Source organism: Arachis stenosperma, chromosome 4 (assembly GCF_014773155.1).
Source record: "Arachis stenosperma cultivar V10309 chromosome 4, arast.V10309.gnm1.PFL2, whole genome shotgun sequence".
Lineage (NCBI taxonomy): Eukaryota > Viridiplantae > Streptophyta > Magnoliopsida > Fabales > Fabaceae > Arachis > Arachis stenosperma.
The window spans coordinates 132,488,722-132,512,884 of record NC_080380.1 but is presented as its reverse complement, the minus strand read 5'-3'; the positions used below and the strand labels follow the sequence as shown (position 1 = coordinate 132,512,884).

At 35.7% G+C, this 24,163-nt stretch overlaps 2 protein-coding genes and 2 non-coding genes across 4 annotated transcripts; 1 reads left to right on the top strand and 3 right to left on the bottom strand.

The window, feature by feature from the left end:
- Positions 1 to 4,247: 4,247 nt before the first annotated feature.
- TRNAL-CAA (transfer RNA leucine (anticodon CAA)) lies at positions 4,248 to 4,331 on the bottom strand. The gene has a single exon. It is a non-coding gene; the product is annotated as a tRNA-Leu (tRNA).
- A 1,055-nt stretch (positions 4,332 to 5,386) lies between these two features.
- Positions 5,387 to 5,836, bottom strand: LOC130973695 (uncharacterized). The gene has a single exon (XM_057898323.1). The coding sequence runs from the start codon at positions 5,827 to 5,829 to the stop codon at positions 5,656 to 5,658; it is 174 nt and encodes a 57-aa protein (XP_057754306.1). The 5' UTR covers positions 5,830 to 5,836; the 3' UTR covers positions 5,387 to 5,655.
- A 2,798-nt stretch (positions 5,837 to 8,634) lies between these two features.
- TRNAV-AAC (transfer RNA valine (anticodon AAC)) lies at positions 8,635 to 8,708 on the top strand. Its single transcript has one exon. It is a non-coding gene; the product is annotated as a tRNA-Val (tRNA).
- Positions 8,709 to 20,257: 11,549 nt separating this feature from the next.
- On the bottom strand, positions 20,258 to 22,172 carry LOC130975565 (uncharacterized). Its single transcript, XM_057900337.1, has 3 exons — positions 21,690 to 22,172; positions 20,604 to 21,596; positions 20,258 to 20,506 (listed from the first exon to the last, which is right to left on the bottom strand). The coding sequence occupies exons 1-3, from the start codon at positions 22,170 to 22,172 to the stop codon at positions 20,258 to 20,260; spliced, it is 1,725 nt and encodes a 574-aa protein (XP_057756320.1).
- Positions 22,173 to 24,163: the final 1,991 nt, after the last annotated feature.

The following is a 24,163-nucleotide window of genomic DNA, read 5'->3' as shown; positions in this document are numbered from 1 at the left end:
TGGTGTCTGTATTAAATTTTATTTTATTTTGATTATTGTATATGAATTTGTTTGTTTTCTCTGAGTTTTATTGTGATTAACCTTTTTGAATGATAATTTAACCTAAAAATTTGGGACAATTCATGATTTGGGACAACTCTGTTGATGTTGAAGTTGTTGTTGCTGTGAATGGTGGTGTTGAGGGAGGCAGAGGAAAGTGTGCGTGGGGAAGGGGAAGTGGTGGAGATTATTGTTGCTGTTGATATTAAGGTTATTGTTATTGCGAGTGGTGGGGTTGAGGGAGGGAGGGGTAGTGTGCATTGGGGAGAGAGAGAGAGTGGTGGAGGTTGTTGTTGCTGTTGATGTTAAAGTTGTTGTTACTGTGAATGGTGGTGTTGAGAGAGGAAGGGAAAGTGTACATTGGGGAGAGGCTTGTGATGCGGCGGGGACTGCAATGGGGGAGAAGTGTGCGTTGGGGATGGGGGCTGCGACAGGGAGGGAGAGGGAACGTGAGGAAGTGTGCGTTGGGGAGGGAACTTTGGGGGTGATTTGACAAATCATCAAAATGCAGTGGCCATGTCAGCACTGTGCTTGCCGGAAATGTGCTCCAATGAACTCGTGAGTACGCTTGTCAAATTTTAAAATCTTTTAAGGGCCATTTTGTCAATAACAATAGTGAGGTACTAAAATGTCAGCGTTTGAATCTTTCGAGTACTGATTTGGTCATTACTTTCTTTTAATATTTGCTCTCTGCTTTTCTGTGGCAGAGGTTCTTTAGATTCTTTTAATATTTGCTCTCTACTCTTTTGTGGCAGAGGTTCTTTAATATTTTTCTTTCCTTTTCTTTTTTTTCTTCTTCTTTTCTTTCCTATCATTTCATAATAAAATTTATCTTCGCATTATTCCCTCGTCTCTCTCTAAGTGTCTTATGAAAAAGAATTATAAAGTACTTTAAATAAGTCTACGTTCTCTAAAACTTTTAAGATTATTCTATTTGTTCTTCTCTAACTTATAATAATATTAATAATAGTTTTACTAGATAATATTCTTAATAAAAAGATAATAACAATAATTTAAATAAGATATTTTAAATAGTAAATAAATAATATATATATATATATCTTTTTTTAAAATTCTGTTTATAAATCTTATTTTTAAATTTTTATTAATTACTTTCTAAATTACGAACTTTTTAATATTCTATTTTTAATCTTAATATTTTATAAAATTATATTTGAACCATCACTTATTTTCATACTTATAAAAATAACCTTGAATTTTTATAAAATATCCAAAATACCCAAAAATTTATATAATTACAAATTGTACCTTGATTTTTATATACAAATACAATGTTACTCTTTAAAAATAAAGTTTTAATATTAATCTTCCTCTTATACCCAAAGCCGAAACCCTTAGCCCTTCCCTTTTAAAATATTACTTGTATTTTAATTCGTTTTTTAGTCTTTCGGTTACCGATTTTTTTCAACTCTTAATTTAATCTTTCAACTGCTAAATCTAATCAATTTCCTCTAAATACCACATCAAACAGTCGCAAAACCATTAAAACAATCACAGCTGAGCTGTTCCTCATAGCCAAACCAACAAATCACAAGCAACAACAATAATTCAACATAAACTCATTCAAACTCAAACAATAATCAACTAAATCAACATTCTAGTGATGATTTCGAGATTGAAAAAGGAACGTTGTTTCATAATGAAAGCATGAATGAATGTTAAATGTTTCCAGGATTTTGGCGCGTGAATATACACTCATTTAATGGGATTGAGTTTTTTTGATGTTGGGCCAGCTTGGATAGACTTGAATAAAAAATTATATAAATGTGTAACCCAATTGAAATAATTAATATTTTTTCTTATTTTTATCATATTTTTTAATATTTTAAAAAGATTTTTATCATTATCAAAGTGCGAAAGATACTTTTATATCATCTTCAAAAATCGTCCGTGGTTTACCATCACTTATATTTATTTTCCTTTTTCCAACCACAAGCATACGTTAAAGATATTAATTAAGAAAAATAAAAATACTGGGTAAACAAATTATTTTTTAACTAAATTTAACTTAGTCTTCTTCTTTTTTTTATGTATCTCCTCCTTCTTAATCTTAGTTTTATTATCCTAATAAATTATTAAACTAATTTAATTAAATTTTGTTACTAAAATTAGCTTAGTCATATAGTATTATTGTAAAAATTTTTTTTTTTCAATATATTATCATCGTATTTAAAACTTAAAAATGTTATTATCTTTATTATTTATTCTAATAATGTATTTTTTTAGATATTGTATGGAGGATGATTATATAAATATATATAATTTATAATAATTTTTTTTATGGTATCTCTCAACTCGATAAATCAATGATTAATTTATCGCGGATCGAAGTTTTATTCAAAGATTTGCCATTGGCGGATAGATTGTTGTATACATAAGACAAAATTTAAACTCGCAACACTTTTTAAGTGAATTAGTGAGCTAACTATTAAACTGGTCCATTTTGTTTCATAATCATTATCATTATAATATTTTACAACAAATAGAATTCTGGCACCAACAAGATTGACTCGGCGTATTCTAGTGCAAGTGTGCAACACCTCTCTCTTCTCAATTTAATTTAAAAAAATCTATTTTTTATAATTATATAAAAATCAACATTTAATGCATAATTATATTAATTTTAACTATTAATATTTTTAATCATTCTAATTATATTAATTATTACTAATTCTAATTTTCAATTATTACAATATAATTTTAAATCAAACATAATTAGTGGCAAATTGATATCGATATATATATATATAAAATTAAACATAAATTTATAGTTCTAATTGTCATAAATATAATATATCCATTAATAGTGATAAATTGATATTGATATCTCAATAATAATTCTAATTGCCATAAATATATACGATACTAATGTTGATAGTGGAAAATTAATATTGATATCAATAATAAAAAATTAAACATAAATTTATAATTCTAATTTCCATAAATATAATACTAACGTTAATAGTGGTAAATTGATATTGAAATCAATAATTCAATAATTAATTTCTATAATTAATTTCATGCTACTAATAATTATATATAGTGTTTCTTTTGTGTGGTTCATGAGTTTAAGTTTCAGAACTAAAGCGTTTTTCTTAATTTGTTATTCTTTCTTGACTATTTCATAGAATAAAAATGTATTTTTTGTTTTTTATCGAAATTGATCTGTTAAAATACAAGTTATAATTTTGTATATTTTTTATGTAATTATTCCATAATTATTCTTTTAATAATTTGATGTTTGTTGTTACTCAAATTTTTTTTCCGTCTAATTTTATTACAATACGATTATTTTTTGCCACAATAATTTATAATGCACCACATCCATCAAATACCACCTCGAGATATATTTACTTATTCGACGCATTATTGAATTTCTTTAATCTACATATACATTTATATAGGTGCAAAATATGCACCTTAAGTTTTTGACGAGACTGATGTGGTCTCTTTCATAGTGTTTGAGCGCGAGACTCAAGAGTTTTTTGAAAAAGAGTTGTAATCAAATGCATCGATCTATATTTGAAAATGTTTGTATTTAAATTAAATTAAAAAATAGTCAAATATTATATTTTATATTAATGTAATGATTAATATAATTGTTCTATTTTATTATAGAGGTTAGGTGCAAATATTATATATAGAGAGAGAGAGAAATTCATATTTTTTTAAAATAAATGCCAAAATTTAAAATATTAATTCTTATTAATCATACACGTATCATGGGAGTAAAATGTCCCAAGATAAGAAATCTATTTTGACATTCAAGAAAAAATACAAAATTATAGTCTCATTATGATTGATCGTCCAAAATTATAGTCTCATTTGATGGCTGTTTTATGCTAGGAGAAAAAAGATTGTTGCATATTTTGTGCTAATATTTTTTCCCCCTACTTCAAACAATATTGACTTTCTACAACTCTTCTTCTCCTGCTGGTTACAGATTGATAGCATAATATCAACAAGAACGGAAAATGAGAATGATGCGAGCAGACGGTTAAAATCTGGGCTAAAATTAAGTCCAATTCAACAGATCGTAGAGTAATATTAAATTAAAAAAGGATAAGTGTAAGCCCAATATATCCGTAACCATACAGTTAAAATTGAGGAGGTGTTAGCGACCCAAAAGGGATGTCCAAAAACAAAAAAAAACCGAAAAGGAAAAAATTTGACGTGTTGTTAAAATATGTCAGAAGTGGGATTTGAACCCACGCCCTCTTTCGAAGACCAGAACTTGAGTCTGGCGCCTTAGACCACTCGGCCATCCTGACTTTTTGTTGATTTCTCGAATATATTTTATAAATACCTATTCAATTGTTTTTTTAGTTTATTTTTCTTCCGTCCTCAATCATCTATCATCTATGTACAATTGTACATGTTTTTAAAAGGTTATGTATTCGTTTCTTGTGATCGTACTATTTGTGGGGAAAGTAAAAAGAAAATATTGGATACTGACAGATAAGATGAAGAATGGATACACCAAGTCAATTATTTATCATGCCAAAGGTAACGATTATTAATGTGTTATATTTTGTCTGTTTATGCACAACATTGCACTTTATTTATTGTTTTCCAATTAACACTCATCTTATTAATCTAGTACTTGATAAATAAACTCGAGCAATACGCCAAATCACTCTTTAATGAATTTTTGTTTGGACATTTTAATTTTCTATAAATTTTAATTACCAAATAAGGCATCACTATTTATTTTATTAAACAAATCAATTTTCTTGTTCTAAGTCTTCTGTTACAAGTTGACAAAACTTACTTGTTTAGAGGAGAATTTGATTAAATGTATGAACATGTAATAAAAAAAAAAACTTGGCGTAAAAATTAATTTGTCTAACAAATAAAAAAAAGAAGTAATTTGATAATTAAAATTTGTGAAACACAAATTTGACTAAAAATTCCATTCTATTACTCTAACTCAATTCAATACTAGGCACCCCTACTAGTTTTTTTTTTTTTTTAATGAAAATTACACATTTTAATCATGTTTAGATACTTCGGAACAACATCACTTTTAACATAATAGTGATTAGCGTCAACACTAAATTGAAATTCGCAATCACAATATTGGACTATGAAGGACAAAGAAAACAATTTTGGCACAAAGTACCACAGTACCTAAAACAAATGTAAAGCAGACATAGTTAACTTGAATATGCTGATAGGTAAGTATTACTATTAACTAAGTACACCGTTACAGTTATTAACGGGTTCAGTAAGAAATTTTAACTATTCCGGTAAGCAAATCATTCATTTTCTTTGCACAGTATACTCAGTGCTATTTGTGTTCAAAACCACAGGAACTGCATAGAAGTAGCACTAGATTCTCTGATTTTACATTTTGTCTTCTTAAAGAAAATGGGAGAAAAAATCCATCACCATTGAACAAGATTCAAACATCAAACTAGAAGATAATATCAAATCCTAGACGTTCAAAAAGTTAAGGGAAATGTACACAAGGCAGAGAAGTAAAAAACACAGATTGCATGATTCAAACTCACTGTTTCAAAGAAAACACTACTAAATTGTTCCAGCTACAAGAATGGAGCCATGATCATCGAAATGAAACTGAAAGGTGGTGTATCACTTCATCTTAGCCTCAGTAAAGAGAACATGGCGGTTAACCCTTGGATCATACTTGCGAAACTCGAGCTTCTCTGTGAACTGCCTTGGCTTCCTCTTCACATAGAAAAATCCAGTCCCAGCAGCAGACACTAGTTTTACAAACATTTGAGCCTTCTTCTTCTTGTCCCCCATTCCTTACTCTAAACACAACGAAACCATTTAGTTCAGTTTTTTTCCCTCCTCTTCAACAATTAAAAATAAGTTGATTTTAATGAAATATAAAACAGATTCACACTTGCATTTAGTTATATCTCGTCACGTCAATAAAAAACAACTATCTTTTACACCTACCATGTGAATGATAATCCAAAAAGAAGCTTGTAATTATATGATTGAAAGGTGAAATAATTAATAATGCACACATTTGGTAAAGTCTATTTTATCTTTAGGTCCTTTCTTTCCCTCAAAGACCCTAACTCAAGAAGCACACTTTGGAAATTTGATACAGCAGCAACATAATACCTTTAAATACAATAATTTCCTATGAAATCAATGTACAATAGATAATGAGTTCCACAAGATAATAGATATCACATCAAATCTGAGTGTTTTGCGGGGAATATCATGAATTTGATTCTGTTTCCATCAAACACAGAGGCAATCGGTAATTTTCAATGTTCTGAAAACCGAACCGATCATCGAACTGCTCTAGTCACTGATTCACTGGTCCAACCGGTTTATTCGTGGTCTAACCGGAAAAACCATTATAATAAAATAATAAATAAATTATAAATAAATATCCTAAAACATAATTCTAGTCTAATATAAATCTTAAGATGTCTTCTAAACACTACACAAATGTCATCAACCAAAATCTTATGAACTTATTTAAGTACAAACTCAAAATTGAAACACAAAAACAAAACAGCTGCAATTCAATCTCCAGCAGCACATCACTACGCAAAGAAATCACAAAACGCTATATAACTAAATCAATAAATCATGAAGACAATCACCATGTATGCATAACTAAGTCACAAAAACAGTAAAACACAAACACAAAAACAAAACAGCAGCAATCCAGTCTCCAGCAGCACATCACTATGCAAAAAAAACACAATCCTACATAACTGAAATCAATAAATTATGAAGACAGTCACCATCTAGGCATAATTAAGTCGCAAAACAGTAAAACACAAACACAAAACAGCAGCAATTCAATCTCCAGCAGCACATAACTATGCAAAGAAATCACCAAATCCTACATAACTGAAATAACTAATCATGAAGACAGTCACCATCTAAGCATAATTAAATCACAAAACAGTAAAACAAACACAAAAACACACAAAACAGCAGCAATTCAGTTTTCAGCAGCACATCACTACGCAGAGAAATCACAAAACAAAAAACATCAGCACAACAACAGCACAGCAGAACGTATGCTGAATTAACTAACCTAACAATCTAAGCACAATTAAGCCCAAAGCATAATTTTAATTGACTTAATTAAACACAAAAAAGCTCAGCAGTGAACAGCAGAGAGTAAAAAAAAAACACAGCACAGGAGCGAAGAAGACACAAACCAGAGTACAACACAGCATAGCAGTAGTGAGCAGAGCCATTCAATAATCAATATAATTTGATAATTTCTGAACTAAAAAACAAACACGAACAGCAGGCACTAGTAGTGAGCTATGTGATACAATAAGAGTATTAAGCACCAACTTAAATTACAAGTATTCCTTTAGGCAATGAGCACAAAATTTATCATCAAGAAACTTTAACAAATTTTAACAGAAAAAAATAAAAGCACGAACAAACCAGTAACAATTTATCGGTCAATTTATCATCAATCAGTAATAATCAATCCAGAACAAACAAGAACAAGCCAGTAACCGAGTTAAAATTTATTATCAAGCAGTGAGCAAGGCCAACCAACCAAGGAAAAGCACCGAGCACTGACGGAGCATCCCAGGCATTACCTTCAGCGAGGGCAGTGACCAGAGATTTGAGGGAGAGCCACAGACGACGGGAACCTGGCGACGAACACTGGCGATCTGGCGATGGACGACGGGGAGCTAGCGACGAACACGACAGAGGGACGACGGCGGAGCAGGACCTGGAGACGCTGGCGTTGGGGGAATGGAAGGGCCTTCGAGCACGACGAAACAGGAGGATTGGCGAACGACCACGACGAACCAGCCGGCGACGGTGAGACCAACGGCGGCGCGATGAGACTAGGGTTGTGTTGGACAGAAATAATGAGATTATGTACGAGACTGAGGAATCAGGAATGGGGCTCGAGAGGGAGGCAAGGGCTTCAGCCTTCAGGTGACTGAGGACGAGAACCTGGCTCTTTCTTTTTTTAAACAAAATGCAAAAACGATGCCGTTTCATAAAACCGGCCGGTACCGGTTCGATACGACCGACCGGTTCAACGATTTTAAGCAATTTTTAATTTTTAATTTTTAAACTAGCGGCTTCTCTTGCTGGACCGAACCGCAAAGCCTTCAGGTTCCCGGTTGGACCGGTTCGGTCCGGTTTCAGAACTCTGGTAATTTCTATTCTATTTTTTGTCTGCTTATTTCTCTTTCATAAATTAAAATTATTGAAGAAGGTTAATATGTTTATTATGATGACAATATAATTATAAACATGTTCGTAATGAGCAAATTACAAAAGCATGATTTCCAAACAGTCAATCCCACTAAATACTCTATAAAATATGCTTAGAAATCATGGCTTCAAAAATTACAGATACACCAAAGCCCAACGAGAGAGAGAGAGAAAGACCTTAATTGTGTGAGGCAGTGGCGTGGGGTGTTGGCGCAACTGCGATGTGCGACGGCAGAATGAGATGTTTTAAGATTTTAGGGTTTTCCGTTTTCACTTTTCGGGGTTCCAAAGGCCAGAGCCACATTGGTATATTCAATATTCATGGATGCATTACAATACTCGTTTGTATTATATAAGTATTAACTAAGATAATCAAATGGTGTCGTGGTGTAGTTGGTTATCACGTCAGTCTAACACACTGAAGGTCTCCGGTTCGAGTCCGGGCGACGCCAACTTATTCTTTTTTTTGCTTTAAGCAATCATTACCTTTTAAGTTTTAAGATATCTCAAGTGAAGCCATGGATCACCCACCTCCTTTTACATAACATTCTTTTCTTACGGTATAAATACTTCTTCAATTAGAAAGACAACATTCTATATACATAATATTTTGTTATCTTGGAAGAATCTAAAAGACTAAAACAATGAAAGAACCAATAATAATTGAATCATTCATTAAATCATGTGACTTCTCATAAATAAAATTCAGTAAATTTAATTTAATTAATATATTCGAATAATTAATATGCACTTTTATTTTTTTAAAATTTGAATTAATATATTTTTTAATAGTAATGTATATTATTTTTGTCCTTCTAACATAAATTTTTTGGGTCCGTCACTACTTAAATGTATGTTGTGGTGTCACTTATGATTTAACATGTCACATTAACAAAATTTTGACACCATAAATAACGAAATGACTAACATGAATAATTTATAATTTTTAATAGACGAATTTGATTAAAAAAATTTTTCGAGAATCAATTTGAAGAACAATTGATCTTTCAAAGACTAATTGACTATTTACTCTTATATTTGTTCTTTTTATATATTATTTTTTAATTATAAAATTTGAAGATGATTTTTTTTAAATGATACAGCCTTTAAATATTAATGATACGAAGAGTTTAAATATTATTTAATAGTTATTAATTTATATTTTTAAGTATTAAAATGATCAATTTAATTTTATTTATTTATTTACTAAATTAACCTTTGTATTAGTGGGTTTATAATTTTTTATTTTAATTTAATAAAAGATTATAATAAATACCTCCTATTGTAATTGTTGTAGAATAATTAGAAGTGCAAAAAATCTCTTTTTGATTTCGTGATAAAATCACGAGGACAAAAAAGATTGAGTGAATTTCTTTCTTATTGCTAGGGCTGGAAGTGAGTCGAGTTGAGTCGAGTTAGACCAAGCTCAAGCTCGGCTCACAAAAATTGAGCTTGACTCACGACTCGACTCATTAACAATCGAGCCTATTTCTTAAGCTCAAGCTCGGCTCACCGAAAGCTCACGAGCTTGCTCGAGCTCACGAGCTGGCTCAAATAATAGAAACATAAATACATAATCTATAACTCTATATCAATAAATTATAACTTATATATTTTAAAAAATATTTAAAAAGATCAATTTTATATATTGTTATCTATCAATAAATTATAAATTTTTTATTTATGTCCTATATCAAAATTATATATAAAAAATAAATATAAAATTTTAAATAATTAAGTCATTAATATATATATATATTACTATTTCATATGTATGTATATAATATTAAAAGTATAAATTAAATGCATATAGGATATGTTTTTAATATATAATCGAGTCAGCTCACGAGCTAATGAGCTGAGCTTATCCAAGCTCAAGCTCGACTCATTTAATTTATGAGCTCAATTCCAAGCTCAAGCTTAGCTCACTAGCTCACGAGCTTAGTTTATCGAGCTATTAACGAGTCGAGCTCGAGCTAGCTCATGAGCTGGCTTGACTCACTTCCAGTTCTACTTATTGCATCGAAAAATTGGGTAATAAATTAGATAAACTAAATTAAGTTGAATAAATTTTTTCTTGTTGTATAAAAAAATTAAAAAATATATAGTAATTCTTCTTTTTTTTATTCAATTTTAACATATCTTTTTATTTTTTATTTTCAATTTTAATTTATTTTTTTATTTCAATCATTTTCTTTTATTTATCATTAGTTTTTTTATCAATTAGTCACTTAAAATTTCCTTGATAATAATATAATTCATGTATAAAAGTGATTGAGATGGTAACAATTGGATGTATAATAAATAAATCTCAATTGGTAATAAATTTTGATGAGTTTAAAAAATTTTATCTTTAAAGGTTTATCTATTATATGTGCCCTAAGAGCATAAGTTAGGCTATTTTTTTTAATATTAAAAAATTTTTGGTGTAACACTTAATTATTGGATTGTGTAATATTTTTTAAAATTATGAGCAGGACAATATCCCTTCCGCATATTGACAATACGTCTTCCTTGTATTGTTTCATTCCTATAATTTAAAAAAATATCATAAAATTCAATAATTGAGTGTTACACTAAAGTTTTATTCATATCTAAAAAAATAAACGGATAAATTAAGATTATAAATTGATAAAATTTTTATTGAATATATAAAAATTTTAAGTATCCAATGCATTTGTTTATATCTATTAAATAAAAAAAAATTAAAATATTTTACTAATGATATTTTAAGACAAAATATTTGAAAAGAATTTAGTTAGCTAAATTATCTTTAATTGTAATGGCAAATATTTAGTTGGGTTAACTAAAGTTGATCTAAATATGTATTATGCTGATTGATTGTGCAATTAAGATTAGTAAATAATTTAAGTGATGATTCAACTATATTTTAAAAAAATCAACCATAAAAGTAATATTTGAGAAGAATTTGAAAGAGAGTATTTTTTATAATAAAAAAGAAAATTATGGCAATAATGAGAAATGATTGACTGCTTCGGCTAGAATAATAAGCTACAATTTTTATAAGAAGTGTCTATTATTAAGAAGAAAATTCAGAAATACAATATACACTTTGAGTGTTATCATTCTTTTGTATTGGGTCTCAATATATTTAGTTTAGATTTTGGAGTTTTGGTTAAAAAAAAAACATTTATATTTTTTTGAGATATTATTTTAAAAAATCTATAAAAGAATAAACATGACTTAGGAAGAACAATCAAAATAATTTAAGTTTAAGCTCGAGTCTTTGTTATTGATTTTTATTTGGTCTTGACATTTTAGTTTATCTTGTTTTGTGAAATTCGAAATTGTAGTTTTATTTGTCTTGAGGTAAAACTAATTAACTTGGTTTATTTGTTTTTATCTTGGTTTTTGAATTGGTGTTTGCGTTGTAATCTTGACGATTAAGGTAGTAAAATTTTGTTATAATTGTGGTGAAAATTGAATGTAGACTTTGTTACATTTTGAGGTTAAATCAAAATGAGAAATGCTATTTGTATATTAAAATTAATCACTAAAATCAATTATCAATGTATTTGTGTATAAATACATGTGTAGTTTAATTTATTTTTATAGTATATTTGTATTCCAACATATATTTTATACTAGTGACTGATTTTGGTAGCTGTTACGATGGGTAACTGGAAATTAATGGGCTGGATTCTTTAGGTTGGCCCAATCGTCTGAGGAGGGAAGCCTTCGAATGGGTTTGCACCTTTGGGGCCTCTGTCCGACTTATGAGCGTGAGTGAAATGGGGGTGGTACCTGCAAAGACACTCCGACGATGCCTAAGTCAGCAAGGGTGTGAGCAGGTCTAGAGAGTATTGGGACTTAGAGATACATGACGGGTGTCAGTGTATTTATAGTGGTGAACCAATAACCACCGTTGAAGTAGTTCCATCTTTTAAGGTGGATAACCGTCCCTTTATCTTAGAGAAGTTGAGATATGGCTCCTGGAAGTGGGTTGAGAGATTTTAGGGGCAGTTATTTTAGTATTATCTGTCAGCTAATCCTCGTTTCCGACTTCCTTAAAGCAAGTCGTGGTGAGAACCGACTTCTCAGAGGAAGGTCGGCGTAATCAATGTGAGGCTCATCCTTGTAGGTTGGGCCTTTCGTTTAGACCTGGGCCTTAGCGTTGGGTCAGGGTATGAACAGTGCCCCTACTCGAGCCCAATTTCTTTTAAGAGTTGGGGTCGAGTATTTTCACTCGGAACCGTAGGCGACCTGATAAGGAACCGACGTGATTTTTCGGAACCCACGTGTTTAAAAATTCTCAACAGTCGCGTCTAATCAAACGTTGCGTCCGTTAGAGATTTGTGTATTCATACGCGGGGATCAGTTACATTGGGAACGGTGCCTTTCTTTAAATTACGGTCTCCATTTTTACCATTATGCCCCTAACGTTTCTATAAATACTTTCCCTCTCTTTCCTTGCTTCGTTTCTGAAAACTTTCACACTTCCTCTACTCTGTTCAAAAGAAGCTCTTGTTCGAAGGAGTTCCTCTTTCTCTGCCCCAGCCCTTTTTCAAGCAAAGGTTAGTTTTTCTCTACTCTCTTTTTTCGAAGTGCTTTTGTTTGCATGTTTTTTTAGAGAGGAGGGTTGGCTCGTAGGCTCCTAGTGACTCTATTTTGTTTGATTCTAGGCCCCTTAGAGACCCTGTTTTTGATCCTTTTTCTTTTTTCTTTGTAGGTTTCGCTATCCCTTTCTAGGAAAAAATGTCTTCTGTAGAAACCCTTGCTCAATGGGTGGATGTCACGGTTTTGGGGGAAGATCCTTTTGTTGATACTGACTTCATCACCAACCTTCGCACTCATCATAGGCTTTGTACTTCTGATGAGGATGAGCCGAAATATGAACTGATTGCCCCGGGTCCGGAAGACCGGGTTTGTTTTGGGAGGGCTTCTTAGGCAGCCCCTTATTTTTTCTATATGTATGAGAGCATGATTACCTGCTTAGGCGTTTTTCTTCCTTTTTTTCGATTTTGAGATAGCTGTTTTATGCCACTATCGTGTTGCTCCTACCCAACTTCACCCTAATTCTTGGGGTTTTCTGAAAATTTATCAATTTATAAGCCATGCTTTAGACTTTTCGACTTCTTTGAATATTTTCTTTTATCTCTTTCACATGACTAAGCCCTTCAATGGGCAAAATAACAAACAGCAGTGGGTGTCTTTCCGGGCCATACAAGGCCAGAGAGTTTTTACCCTTTTTGATGAATCCTTCCATGACTTCAAAAATTTCTTTTTCAAAGTTCAAGCTATAGGAGGTCACCATCCCTTTTTCCTGGATGAAACTTCTTTTCCACGTTTCACCCTGTACTGGATAGAGGCCTCTCCTTGTGAAAAATACGGTTTTGACGATTTGGATGAGGTGGAGGCAGCCATTGTGGGGTTTCTCCGAGAAGTATGGGGGAGAGCCCTGGTGTGGTATTTTACAACCCACACTACTAACCGGCAAGTGCACCGGGTCGTACCAAGTAATACCTTACGTGAGTATGGGTCGATCCCACGAGGATTGATGGATCAAGCAATAATGATTGATTGATTGGCTTAGTTGGGCAAGCAGAAATTGGTTTTGAGATGTTCAAAAGGTTTAAGTTCGAATTCAAAATATCAAAAGTATAGACAATTAAATAAATTGGGAATAAAATATGGATAAACAGTTAGGGCTTCAGAGTTATCTATTTTTCCGGATTAACTTTTCTTAATAACTATTTTAATTATGTAGGATTTAATTTATGGCAAACTATATGTGACTAGACCCTAATTCCTTAGACCTTCCTAGTCTCCTCTAAAATTCATTAACTGCCAATTCCTTGGTCAATTAATTCCAATTAAAGGGTACATGACCAAATTCAAGTTTGCATGCCACAAAAACTCTAATTACCCAAAGAATAAAAGGATTATATGACGTATCCCGTTAAATCCAGATAATTAGAATTCAGGAGAATATGTTTTCAAGCTGTTGTTCAAGTATAGAGCTTTTTCAAGTTATACAAGAACTCAAATAGAAAGAGGGTCATACTTCCGTTCCACCCAAATTCATAAGATAAAGAACGAAAACAATTCTTAAATATAAATCCAAAATATAAATTGAAATAGAAAAAGTAATAAAATCAATCCATACAAATAGACAGAGCTCCTAACCTTAACAGTGGAGGTTTAGTTGCTCATGGAATGTAGAATGTAAAGTTGTATAGAATTCCCTCATGGAATCCCTCTAGTATAATGTACCTAATAGAAGAGAAGTCTTCCCTTTTTATAACTAATCCTAATTAATTTAAAATCTAATATTTTAAATTAAGATAATATCTTTTCCTATTTTAAAATCAAATTTGAATTTAAATCAGAATTAACTAACTACTCCGCGTCTTGTAACGTGGGGACCACTTGGCTTCACTTGGATCTGCGCCTAACTTGGGTGCTAAAATGGGGCCCTGAAATCACCCCCAGCGGTTTCTACATTTTCTGCACGTGGCGCATGTCACGCGTACGCGTCGATAGTCTCTTCCGCAAGTCACGCGGACGCGTCGGTCATGCGTTTGCGTCGCTGAGCAAATCTTCAAATCACGCGTACGCGTCAGTCACGTGCACGCGTCGCCATGGAAAGCTCCAAATCACGCGTACGCGTCAGTCACGCGTACGCGTCGCGACGCGTACGCGTCGCTCCTCGCTGCTATCTCCTTAAAATCTTGAGTTGCAGAAACTCCATCAAATTCATTCGAATGCTACCTAAAATAAAAAAATTGAACAAAACTCAAAATAGCATCTATAGTGGCTAAAATATAATTAATTCTTTATTAAACTCAACAAATTAGATGCAAATTCACTAGGAAAAGATAGGAAAGATGCTCACGCATCAAGCCCCCTATCTGGATACAAAAAAATTTCTCCAAGGGTCTCCGACTTTTGTCCAGGCTAAACTATGTAGCTTTTTGTTTGTTTATCATATTTTCCGACTTGATGGTCGCATGACTTGTTTTTTCCAGCTTGTTTTATTGACTTTAGCTTCCTAATTGCTTTTACAGAAATGGCGAAGAATAATTCCAGGGAGTCTTACCAGAGAGCTCTGGAGGCCAAAGCGAGGTCCCGCACTAGAGTCGGCGGTGCCAGGGCAGCTGGTCCTTCTCTTCCTTCTCCTCACCCTCCTTCTCACAATTTGGGACCCGCACTCGTCCTATTGTTATTTCTTCCTCAACCTCTTCTCTGCCGTCCCATCCTCCTCGATCTTCTCCTGAGCCAGAAAAGAAGAGGCGCAAGACTTTAGAGTCTAGCTCTTCTTTTGAAGGTGAGGCCAAGGTGGATGCGCCTCAGTTTGTTCGAAAGTATATCTATCCTCATACTCGTATAAGTATGGATGATGCTTCTGTTCGAAACCACCTTACTATTCTGGCTCAGGAGAGTATCAGGGTGGCAGGGGTGTGAACAAAGTTCCTTGATATTTTTTATAAGACTCCTCTTAGCTCTTTGGGTTCATCCTCGAGGGTTAAGGAGCTGGAGGGGAGGCTTCTCTTATATCAAGAGCAGGAGAAGGTGCTGTGGGAGGAGGTCGCCAATTTGAAGGAGGAGAGGAATGGCATTCAGGAGAGGGAGAGGAAGTTGCATGCCCAGTGTTCCATGGCGGAGGGCCTGAGGGAGAAGGCACAGGAGAGTTATTCGAGCCTGTTCGAGGATCTTGTGGAGGTGAAGAAGGATTTGATGAGAGCTCGGGAGGCCTATACAGAGTTGGAGGACTCCATTACTGACGGGGTGAAGAAGCATGGGGGATCTTTAAAGCACAGGTCGGGGTTCTTGCTCCCGACCTGGATTTCTCTCCTTTGGATCCGGATAAAATTGTGGTCGACGAAGCTATCGTTTCTCCTCCCTCTCCCCGATATGTCACCGAGTCTGATCTAAAGACTCGGGGTCAGAGGATAATGGAGTCCCCTCCCCAACCAAAAGATGCCCCGAGTTCTTCGAAGGCTCCTGGAACTTCCACTCCATCTCCTATGGACATTTCTCTTCCTGGCCCCGATAGCGCTCTGACTACTCTCCCTGACTCTGGTGGTGCTCCGACTATTCTCCCTGACTCTGGTGGTGACGTCCTTCCTAACTGAAAAGAAAAAATTATTTGTGGCTATATGGGGGCCCGGCCTGTGGGTCCCCCCCTTTTAAAACTATTTAGTTTTATTCTGTGGTGGTATTCTGCTAACATTTTCTTGGCCTTTTATGGCCGTAAACAAAATATTTAAAAATATCATTTTTTGGACAAGGGTTTAGGTTATCTTTGTTGGTTGTGCGCATGCCTTTCTGTTTAGGTTTCGAAAAACCTTTTTGATCCTTGTTTTGAAAAACCTTTTCTTGGCTGGCTGTCCCTTCTTTTAAGTTTTTCTCAAATTTTTCTTGAAGGTTTGGGACAGTCTTTTCCTTAGTGCTTTCTATAGGTTTTCTGATCTCTTTTTGGTATTCCTTATACTCAATTTTTTTTATTTATTGAGTTCTTAGGTTATTTTTGCGATACATTTCTTTGTTTCTCAGTTTTTCCGACTTGTTAGTCAGATAATTTCCGAGTTTATCACGATCGACTTTTATAACCTCTTTACACCGACTTGTACCTCATCGTTTTATCCTGACGACCATCTAGGTCGGTTCATGGAATTTTCACGCTTTGTTGAGCTTAAGTCGGCGCGTTTCATAGAAAGAAAGAAAGTGAGAAGGAATTTATAAGAGATATTGTAAAAGATCTTTATTTATTTACGAAGGTACTTTACTGCTACTAAGGGTTTTTGGCTATCTATGACTCCTTAGTCTCTACTGTGATGCCTCGTTAAAACCCCCCCCCCCCTTCAGAAAAAAAACCCTTTTCTTTTGGAAAAAAATCATGAAGTTGGGAAAATTGTACATCAGGGAGTAGAGTTCGCTTTTAACTGTAGTACCTTTTCATATTACAAGCATGCCACGACCTAGGTAGCTCAGTGCCATTTAAGTCGGTCACTTTGTAATAACCTTTTCCTAAGACATCACTAATCTTGTATGGTCCCTTCCAATTAGCAGCGAGCTTTCCCTCTCCAGATTTATTGACTCCAATGTCGTTTCTGATTAAGATCAAGTCATCTGGGGTGAAACTCATTCGAATGACTTTTTTATTGTATCTGGTGGTCATCCTTTGCTTTAATGCTGCTTCTCTTATTTGGGCTTGTTCTCAGATTTCAGGGAGTAGTTCAAGTTCCTCTTTGTGCCCTTGTACGTTCCTGACCTCATAATGGAAGATCACCCTTGGACTTTGTTCGTTGATTTCTACTGGTATCATGGCTTCCACGCCATAGGCAAGTCGGAAGGGTGTTTCCCCTGTGGCCGATTGTGGCATTGTCCAATAAGCCCATAATACTTGGGAAAGTTCTTCAGCCCAAGCTCCCTTTGTGTCTTGCAACCTTTTCTTCAATCCTGCCAGTATAACTTTGTTGGCCGCCTCACCTTGTCCATTTGCTTGTGGATGTTCCACTGAGGTGAACTGGTGTTTTATCTTCATACTGGCTACCAGGCTTCTGAAGGTTGAGTCGGTGAACTGTGTACCATTATCCGTGATGATGGAACGAGGTATTCCATATCTTGTGATAATGTTTTTGTAGAGGAACTTCTAACTTTTTGTGCGGTGATGGTGGCTAAGGGTTCTGCTTCTATCCACTTTATGAAATAGTCTATTCCCACTATTAAGTATTTTACTTGTCCTGGGGCTTGGGAAAAAGGCCCTAATAGGTCCATCCCCCATTTTGCGAAAGACTATGGAGAAGTTATACTGATGAGCTCGTCGGGGGGAGCCACGTGGAAATTTGCGTGTATTTGGCATGGCTGGCACTTCTTCACAAATTTTGTGGCATCCTTCTGCAAGGTCGGCTAGTAGAACCCAGCTCGGATTACCTTTCTGGCTAGCGACCTGGCTCCGAGATGGTTTTCGCAGATTCCATTATGAACCTCCTATAGCACTTCAGTGGTCATTGAGGTCGGAACGCACTTCAGCAATGGTGTTGATATCCCTCTTTTATAGAGGATATTTTTCACTAGAGTGTAGTATTGTGCTTCCATCCGGATTTTCTTGGCCTCTTTTTCCTCTTTAGGGAGGATGTCGAATTTTAAGTATTCAACTAGAGGGTTCATCCAGCCGAGGTTCAACCCGATGACTTCAAGGACATCTTGTTTGGCCTCTGTTTTAACTACAGATGATTCTTGTAAAGTTTCCTGGATCAAGCTTCTATTGTTCCCTCCTAGTTTGGTACTTGCTAACTTGGAGAGGGCGTCTGCTCGGTTGTTGAGATCTCGAGTTATATGCCTGACCTCGGTTTCTGCAAAGCGCCCGAGGTGCTCCAAGGTTTTGTCCAAGTATCTCCTCATATTTGGGTCTTTGGCTTGATACTCTCCATTTATTTGGGAGGTTACTACTTAAGAGTCGCTAAATATCATCACTTTTGTCGCACCGACTTCTTCTGCCAACTTCAACCCCGCGATCAGGGCTTCGTATTCTGCTTGATTATTGGAGGCTAGGAATTCAAATTTGAGGGAAACCTCTATTTGTGATCCCCCTTCATTGGCCAATATTATGCCTGCGCCACTTCTTGTCTTGTTTGAGGATCCATCTACGTATAGTTTCCAAGTAGTTGGCTTTTCCTCTTGATCTCCTGTATATTCTGCTATGAAATCGGTGAGGCATTGGGCTTTAATTGCCGTCTGGGTTTCGTACTTCAAGTCGAACTCGGAGAGCTCTATTGCCCACTGAACCATTATCCTGACAACATCCATCTTTTGGAGGATTTGCTTCATAGGTTGGTTCGTTCGAACTCTTATTGTATGAGCTTGGAAGTAAGGCCGTAACCTTCGTGAGGCTATTACTAGGGAATAAGCAAACTTCTCTAGTTTGTGGTACCTTAGTTCAGGGCCTTGTAGAACTTTGCTGGTGAAGTATACAGGATACTGTCCGGCCTCGTCTTCTCGTATCAGGGCTGATGCTATAGCTTTGTCTGCTACGGACAAATATAGGACGAGCTCTTCCCCAATTAAAGGTCGGGTCAGGATTGGGGGTTGGCTCAAGAACTTTTTGAACTCTTGGAATGCTTCTTCGCATTCTGGAGTCCATTCGAACTGGCATCCTTTTCGTAGTAGAGAGAACAGTGTAAGAGACCTTAATGCTGATCCTGCCAAGAACCTAGAGAGGGCAGCAAGTCGGCCATTTAATTGTTGGACCTCTCTTAGGCAGGTTGGACTTTTCATTTCTAGGATGGCTTTGCATTTGTCGGGATTGGCTTCGATCCTTCTTTGAGAGCATAAACCCTAGAAATTTTCCAGCCTCCACCGCGAAGGTGCATTTTGCGGGATTTAGCCTCATCCCATGCGACCTTATGGTGTTGAAAACTCGCGAGAGGTCTGTTAAGAGGTCGGTTTTTTCTCTGGTTTTCACCAGCATGTCGTCTACATAGACTTCCATTAAGTTCCCGAGGTGGGGAGCGAACACCTTGTTTATCAGCCTTTGGTATGTGGCCTCTGCATTTTTTAACCCAAAAGGCATGACTATGTAGCAATAATTTGCTCTAGGCGTGATGAATGATGTCTTTTCTTGGTCCGGCTTGTACATCGGGATTTGGTTGTATCCCGAGTAGGCATCCATAAACGACAAGTATTGATACCCCGAGCTGGAGTCTACTAGAGTGTCGATGCTTGGAAGTGGATATGGGTTTTTAGGACACGCCTTATTCATGTCGGTATAGTCAACACACATCCTCCACTTGCCGTTTTGTTTTTTGACTAGCACCACATTTGCTAGCCATGTTGGATATTTGACTTCTCTAATGAAGCCAGCTTCTAAGAGCGCTTGTAGTTGCTCCTCCATCGCTTGAGCTCGTTCTGGACCGAGTTTACGCCTTCGCTGCTGGACAGGTCGTGACCCAGGGTATACTGAGAGTTTGTGGGACATGAGCTCGGGGTCTATCCCTGGCATGTCGGAGGCCTTCCAGGCAAAGAGGTCGGAGTTATCTCACAAGAGCTTTGTCAACTTACGCTTTAAGTTTTCCTCTAGGCTGGCTCCTATGTTGGTATTTTTTCCTTCTTCCTTGCCGACCTGTATCTCTTCAGTTTTTCCCCCTGGTTGTGGCCGCAGCTCTTCTTTAGCTTTTATTCCCCCGAGCTCTATGGTGTGAACTTCCTTGCCCTTTCCTCGGAGGTTCAAGCTTTCGTTGTAGCATTTTCTTGCCAATTTCTGGTCTCCCCGTACCGTTGCTATTCCCTTAGGTGTTGGGAATTTTATGCAAAGGTGAGGGGTTGACACCACCGCTCCGAGCCGATTTAGCGTAGTCTTGCCGATCAAGGCATTATATGCTGACCCGACATCGATGACGATAAAGTCTATGCTTAGGGTTTTGGAGTTTTCCCCCCTTTCGAAGGTCGTGTAGAGGGGGATGTATCCCAGTGGCTGTATTGGCATGTCTCCTAGTCCATACAAGGTGTCCGGGTAAGCCCTTAATTCTTTTTTCATCTAATCCTAGTTTGTCGAACACGGGCTTGAAAAGAATGTCCGCTGAACTTCCTTGGTCTACTAAAGTTCTGTGGAGATGGGCATTCGCCAGGATCATGGTTATCACCACTGGATCGTCATGCCCAGGGATCACCCCTTGCCCATCCTCTTTTGTGAAAGAGATGGTTGGAAGGTCAGGCGCTTTGCTTCTGACCTGGTAAACTCGCTTTAGGTGTCTTTTGTGAGATGACTTAGTGAGTCCCCCTCCCGCAAATCCTCCAGAGATCATATGTATGTGTCTCTCGGGGGTTTGTGGTAGTGGGTCTCTTCTGTCCTCATCATATTGTTTTCTTTTTCCATGATTGTCCGACCTTTCCATGAGATATATATCAAGTCGGCCTTCCCTGGCCAACCTTTCTATCACATTTTTAACGTCGTAGCAATCATTTGTTGAGTGGCCATACATCTTATGGTACTCGTAGTAGTCGTCGCGGCTTCCTCCCTTTTTGTTTTTGATGGGTCTAGGGGGCGGCAACCTTTCAGTATTACAGATTTCTCTATATACGTCTACTATGGAAACTTTTAGAGGAGTATAGGAGTGATATCTCATCGGCCTGTCGGGCCCAACCTCCTCTTTTTTCTTGGGCTCCCTTTCTTTTTCTTTTGCTGAGTGGGGGTGCCCCGGTCGCCAACTCGGCTCTCGTAGTCTAGCATTCTTCTCCATGTTGATGTACTTTTCTGCTCTTTCTTGTACATCGCTCAAGGAGGTGGGGTGCCTTTTTGATATGGACTGCGAGAAGGGACCTTCTCTAAGTCCATTTACTAGCCCCATGATGACTGCTTCAGTGGGCAGGTCTTGAATCTCCAAGCACGCTTTGTTGAACCTTTCCATATAGTTCCGTAAATGTTCTCCGACCTCCTGCTTTACTCCCAAGAGGCTCGGTGCGTGCTTTACTTTATCCTTCTGGATGGAGAACCTCATTAAGAACTTTCTCGAGAGGTCCTCAAAGCTGGTAACCGACCTTGGAGGGAGGCTATCAACCCACTTCATCGCCGCTTTTAACAGGGTGGTTGAAAAAGCTTTGCAGGGAGTTGCATCAGAAGCATCATCCAGATACATCCGACTTTTGAAATTGCTTAAATGATGCTTCGGGTTTGTGGTTCCGTCATAGAGGTTCATATCAGGGTTTTTGAAGTTTCTTGGAACTTTTGCCCTCATTATATCCTCATTGAACAGATCCTCTCCTCCCAGGGGCGACTCTTCTCGGTTGCCACGGGAGTTCCGACTTCTAAGGGAAGATTCTAGCTTCAAGAGTTTTTCTTCTAACTCTTTTCGTCGCTCTATCTCTTCTCTGAGATTTTGCTCTGCCTCTCGTTGTCGTTCTAATTCATGTTCCAGCTGTTCCAAACGACCTTGGTGACCATGGACCAACCCCATTAGCTCGACTGCATGGGGTGGCCTTTTCTTTCCTGATTCTCGTCCATCCGAGGAGTTTACCTTTGGGTTTTTAAACCCAGAGGTGCCTTCTCTATGCTGGTCGTTGGCTCCCTAGTGAAGGGTCAGGTTCGCATCGTTGTTTTCGGTATCTAGATTTTCTTGTTCGGAATCAGACGCTGTATGACCATTCTCTGGTGAGTTGTCCGCCATTACTGGTTGAACTCTCGGGTTCCCGGCAACGGCGCCAATGTTACGATGGGTAACCGAAGATTAATGGGCTGTATTCATTAGGTTGACCCAATCGTCTGAGGAGGGAAGCCTTCGAATGGGTTCGCAACTTTGTGGCCTCCGTCCGACTTGTGAGTGTGAGTGAAATGGGGGTGGTACCTGCAAAGACACTCCGATGCCTAAGTCAGCAAGGGTGTGAGCAGGTCTAGAGATTATTGGGACTTAGAGATACCTGAGGGGTGTCAGTGTATTTATAATAGTGAACCAATAACCACTGTTGAAGTAGTTCTACATTTTAAGATGGATAACCGTCCCTTTATCTTAGAGAAGTTGAGATATGGCTCCTGGAAGTGGGTTGAGAGATTTTAGGTGCAGTTATTTTAGTATTATCTGCCAGCTAATCCTCATTTCTGACTTCCTTAAAGCAAGTCGTGGCGAGAACCGACTTCTCGGAGGAAGGTCGGCGTAATGTGAGGCTCATCCTTGTGGGTTGGGCCTTTCGTTTAGACCTGGGTCTTAGCGTTGGGTCAGGATATGAACAGTAGCTGATTTTGATATACATGTAGTTTAACCCAATCAAAATACATGGCCATGTTATTTTCTCACCTTTTTTTGTTTTTATCTTTAAGCTTGTGCTATTGTAAGAGACAACGATAAAAATTTTGTGTACTAAAAAATATGTTTCAAAATTAAAAGTGTCTTAATTTAAATTTTTTATTTTTCAAGACCTATAAAATTCACAAGCTTTTTATTTATTATTTTTTTGAGTAATCAAGATTTTGCATTTAGGTTAATCTCATGTAATGACAAAATTTTTGTAAAGTTTTATTCTTTTCACTATGAATTAAGGTCTGAGAACCGAACTTGATCATCAAACTGCTTTAGTTATTAGTTTATTGGTCCAATTAGTCTAACTGTAGTTTAATCAGATAAATTATTTTAAAATAAAATAATAAATATATTATAAATAAACATCCTAAAATATAATTATAATCTAATATAAATCTTAAAATATCTTTTCAATTTAAAACACTACATAAAATATTATCTTTTAAATTAATAATTTATAAATTTGTTATCAAATTTTACACAAGTGTATTCCAGAAGATCGTTGACTTTAATACTAAAAAATGATATAAGAGGCTAAGAAAAAAAAATCATAAATACAGTTTCATATCCTCTAATATATGCATACAAACATGAACATTTATGCAATTTTTCTATCATCTTTGTTTCTTTTTATTATGGCACTAATTTTTTATTTTATTTCTAATTTGTCTATAAATCTTTTATTAAAGAACTCGAGTTACAAGTGTATTGAATACATTGATATAATTAGGGATGATAAAGCTAGACTTTTTCATTGTCAAATAGGTATGACAAGTGACAACTGAAACACTGGAGCGAAAAGTATATATAATACAAAATATTTTATCATTAAATTAAAACAGCTGCACTACAATAATCATTTAACAAATAATTATCCATAACTAAAATCAATAAATCAACATTACAGTAAAAACAACAGCTTTCATCAACACAATGAAAAATTTCAATAGCACAATAAAACCAAAAATCAAATAAATCATCAACAAAAATTTCAAAACAACAATAAATAATCAACAAAAACCATGAAATCAATAAATCATCAACAAAAATTTAAAAATAATAGAGCTAAAAATTCAAAAACAGCAACAACATAGTAAAGTCATTTTTTTAATAAAAAATTTCAACAAAAACATAAAATTTCTGTAATCATTTCC

What these genes read in the sequence shown, in the direction of transcription:
- LOC130973695 (XM_057898323.1), bottom strand. Translation starts at nt 5,829, where the DNA reads ATGGGGGACAAGAAGAAGAAGGCTCAAATGTTTGTAAAACTAGTGTCT.
- LOC130975565 (XM_057900337.1), bottom strand. Translation starts at nt 22,172, where the DNA reads ATGGGGTTGGTCCATGGTCACCAAGGTCGTTTGGAACAGCTGGAACAT. An exon ending in TCTCCATCCAGAAGGATAAA is followed by an intron (nt 21,597 to 21,689) that starts GTAAAGCACGCA and finishes GCGTGCTTGGAG; the next exon opens with ATTCAAGACCTGCCCACTGA. An exon ending in TTTATCGTCATCGATGTCGG is followed by an intron (nt 20,507 to 20,603) that starts GTCAGCATATAA and finishes CCAACACCTAAG; the next exon opens with GGAATAGCAACGGTACGGGG.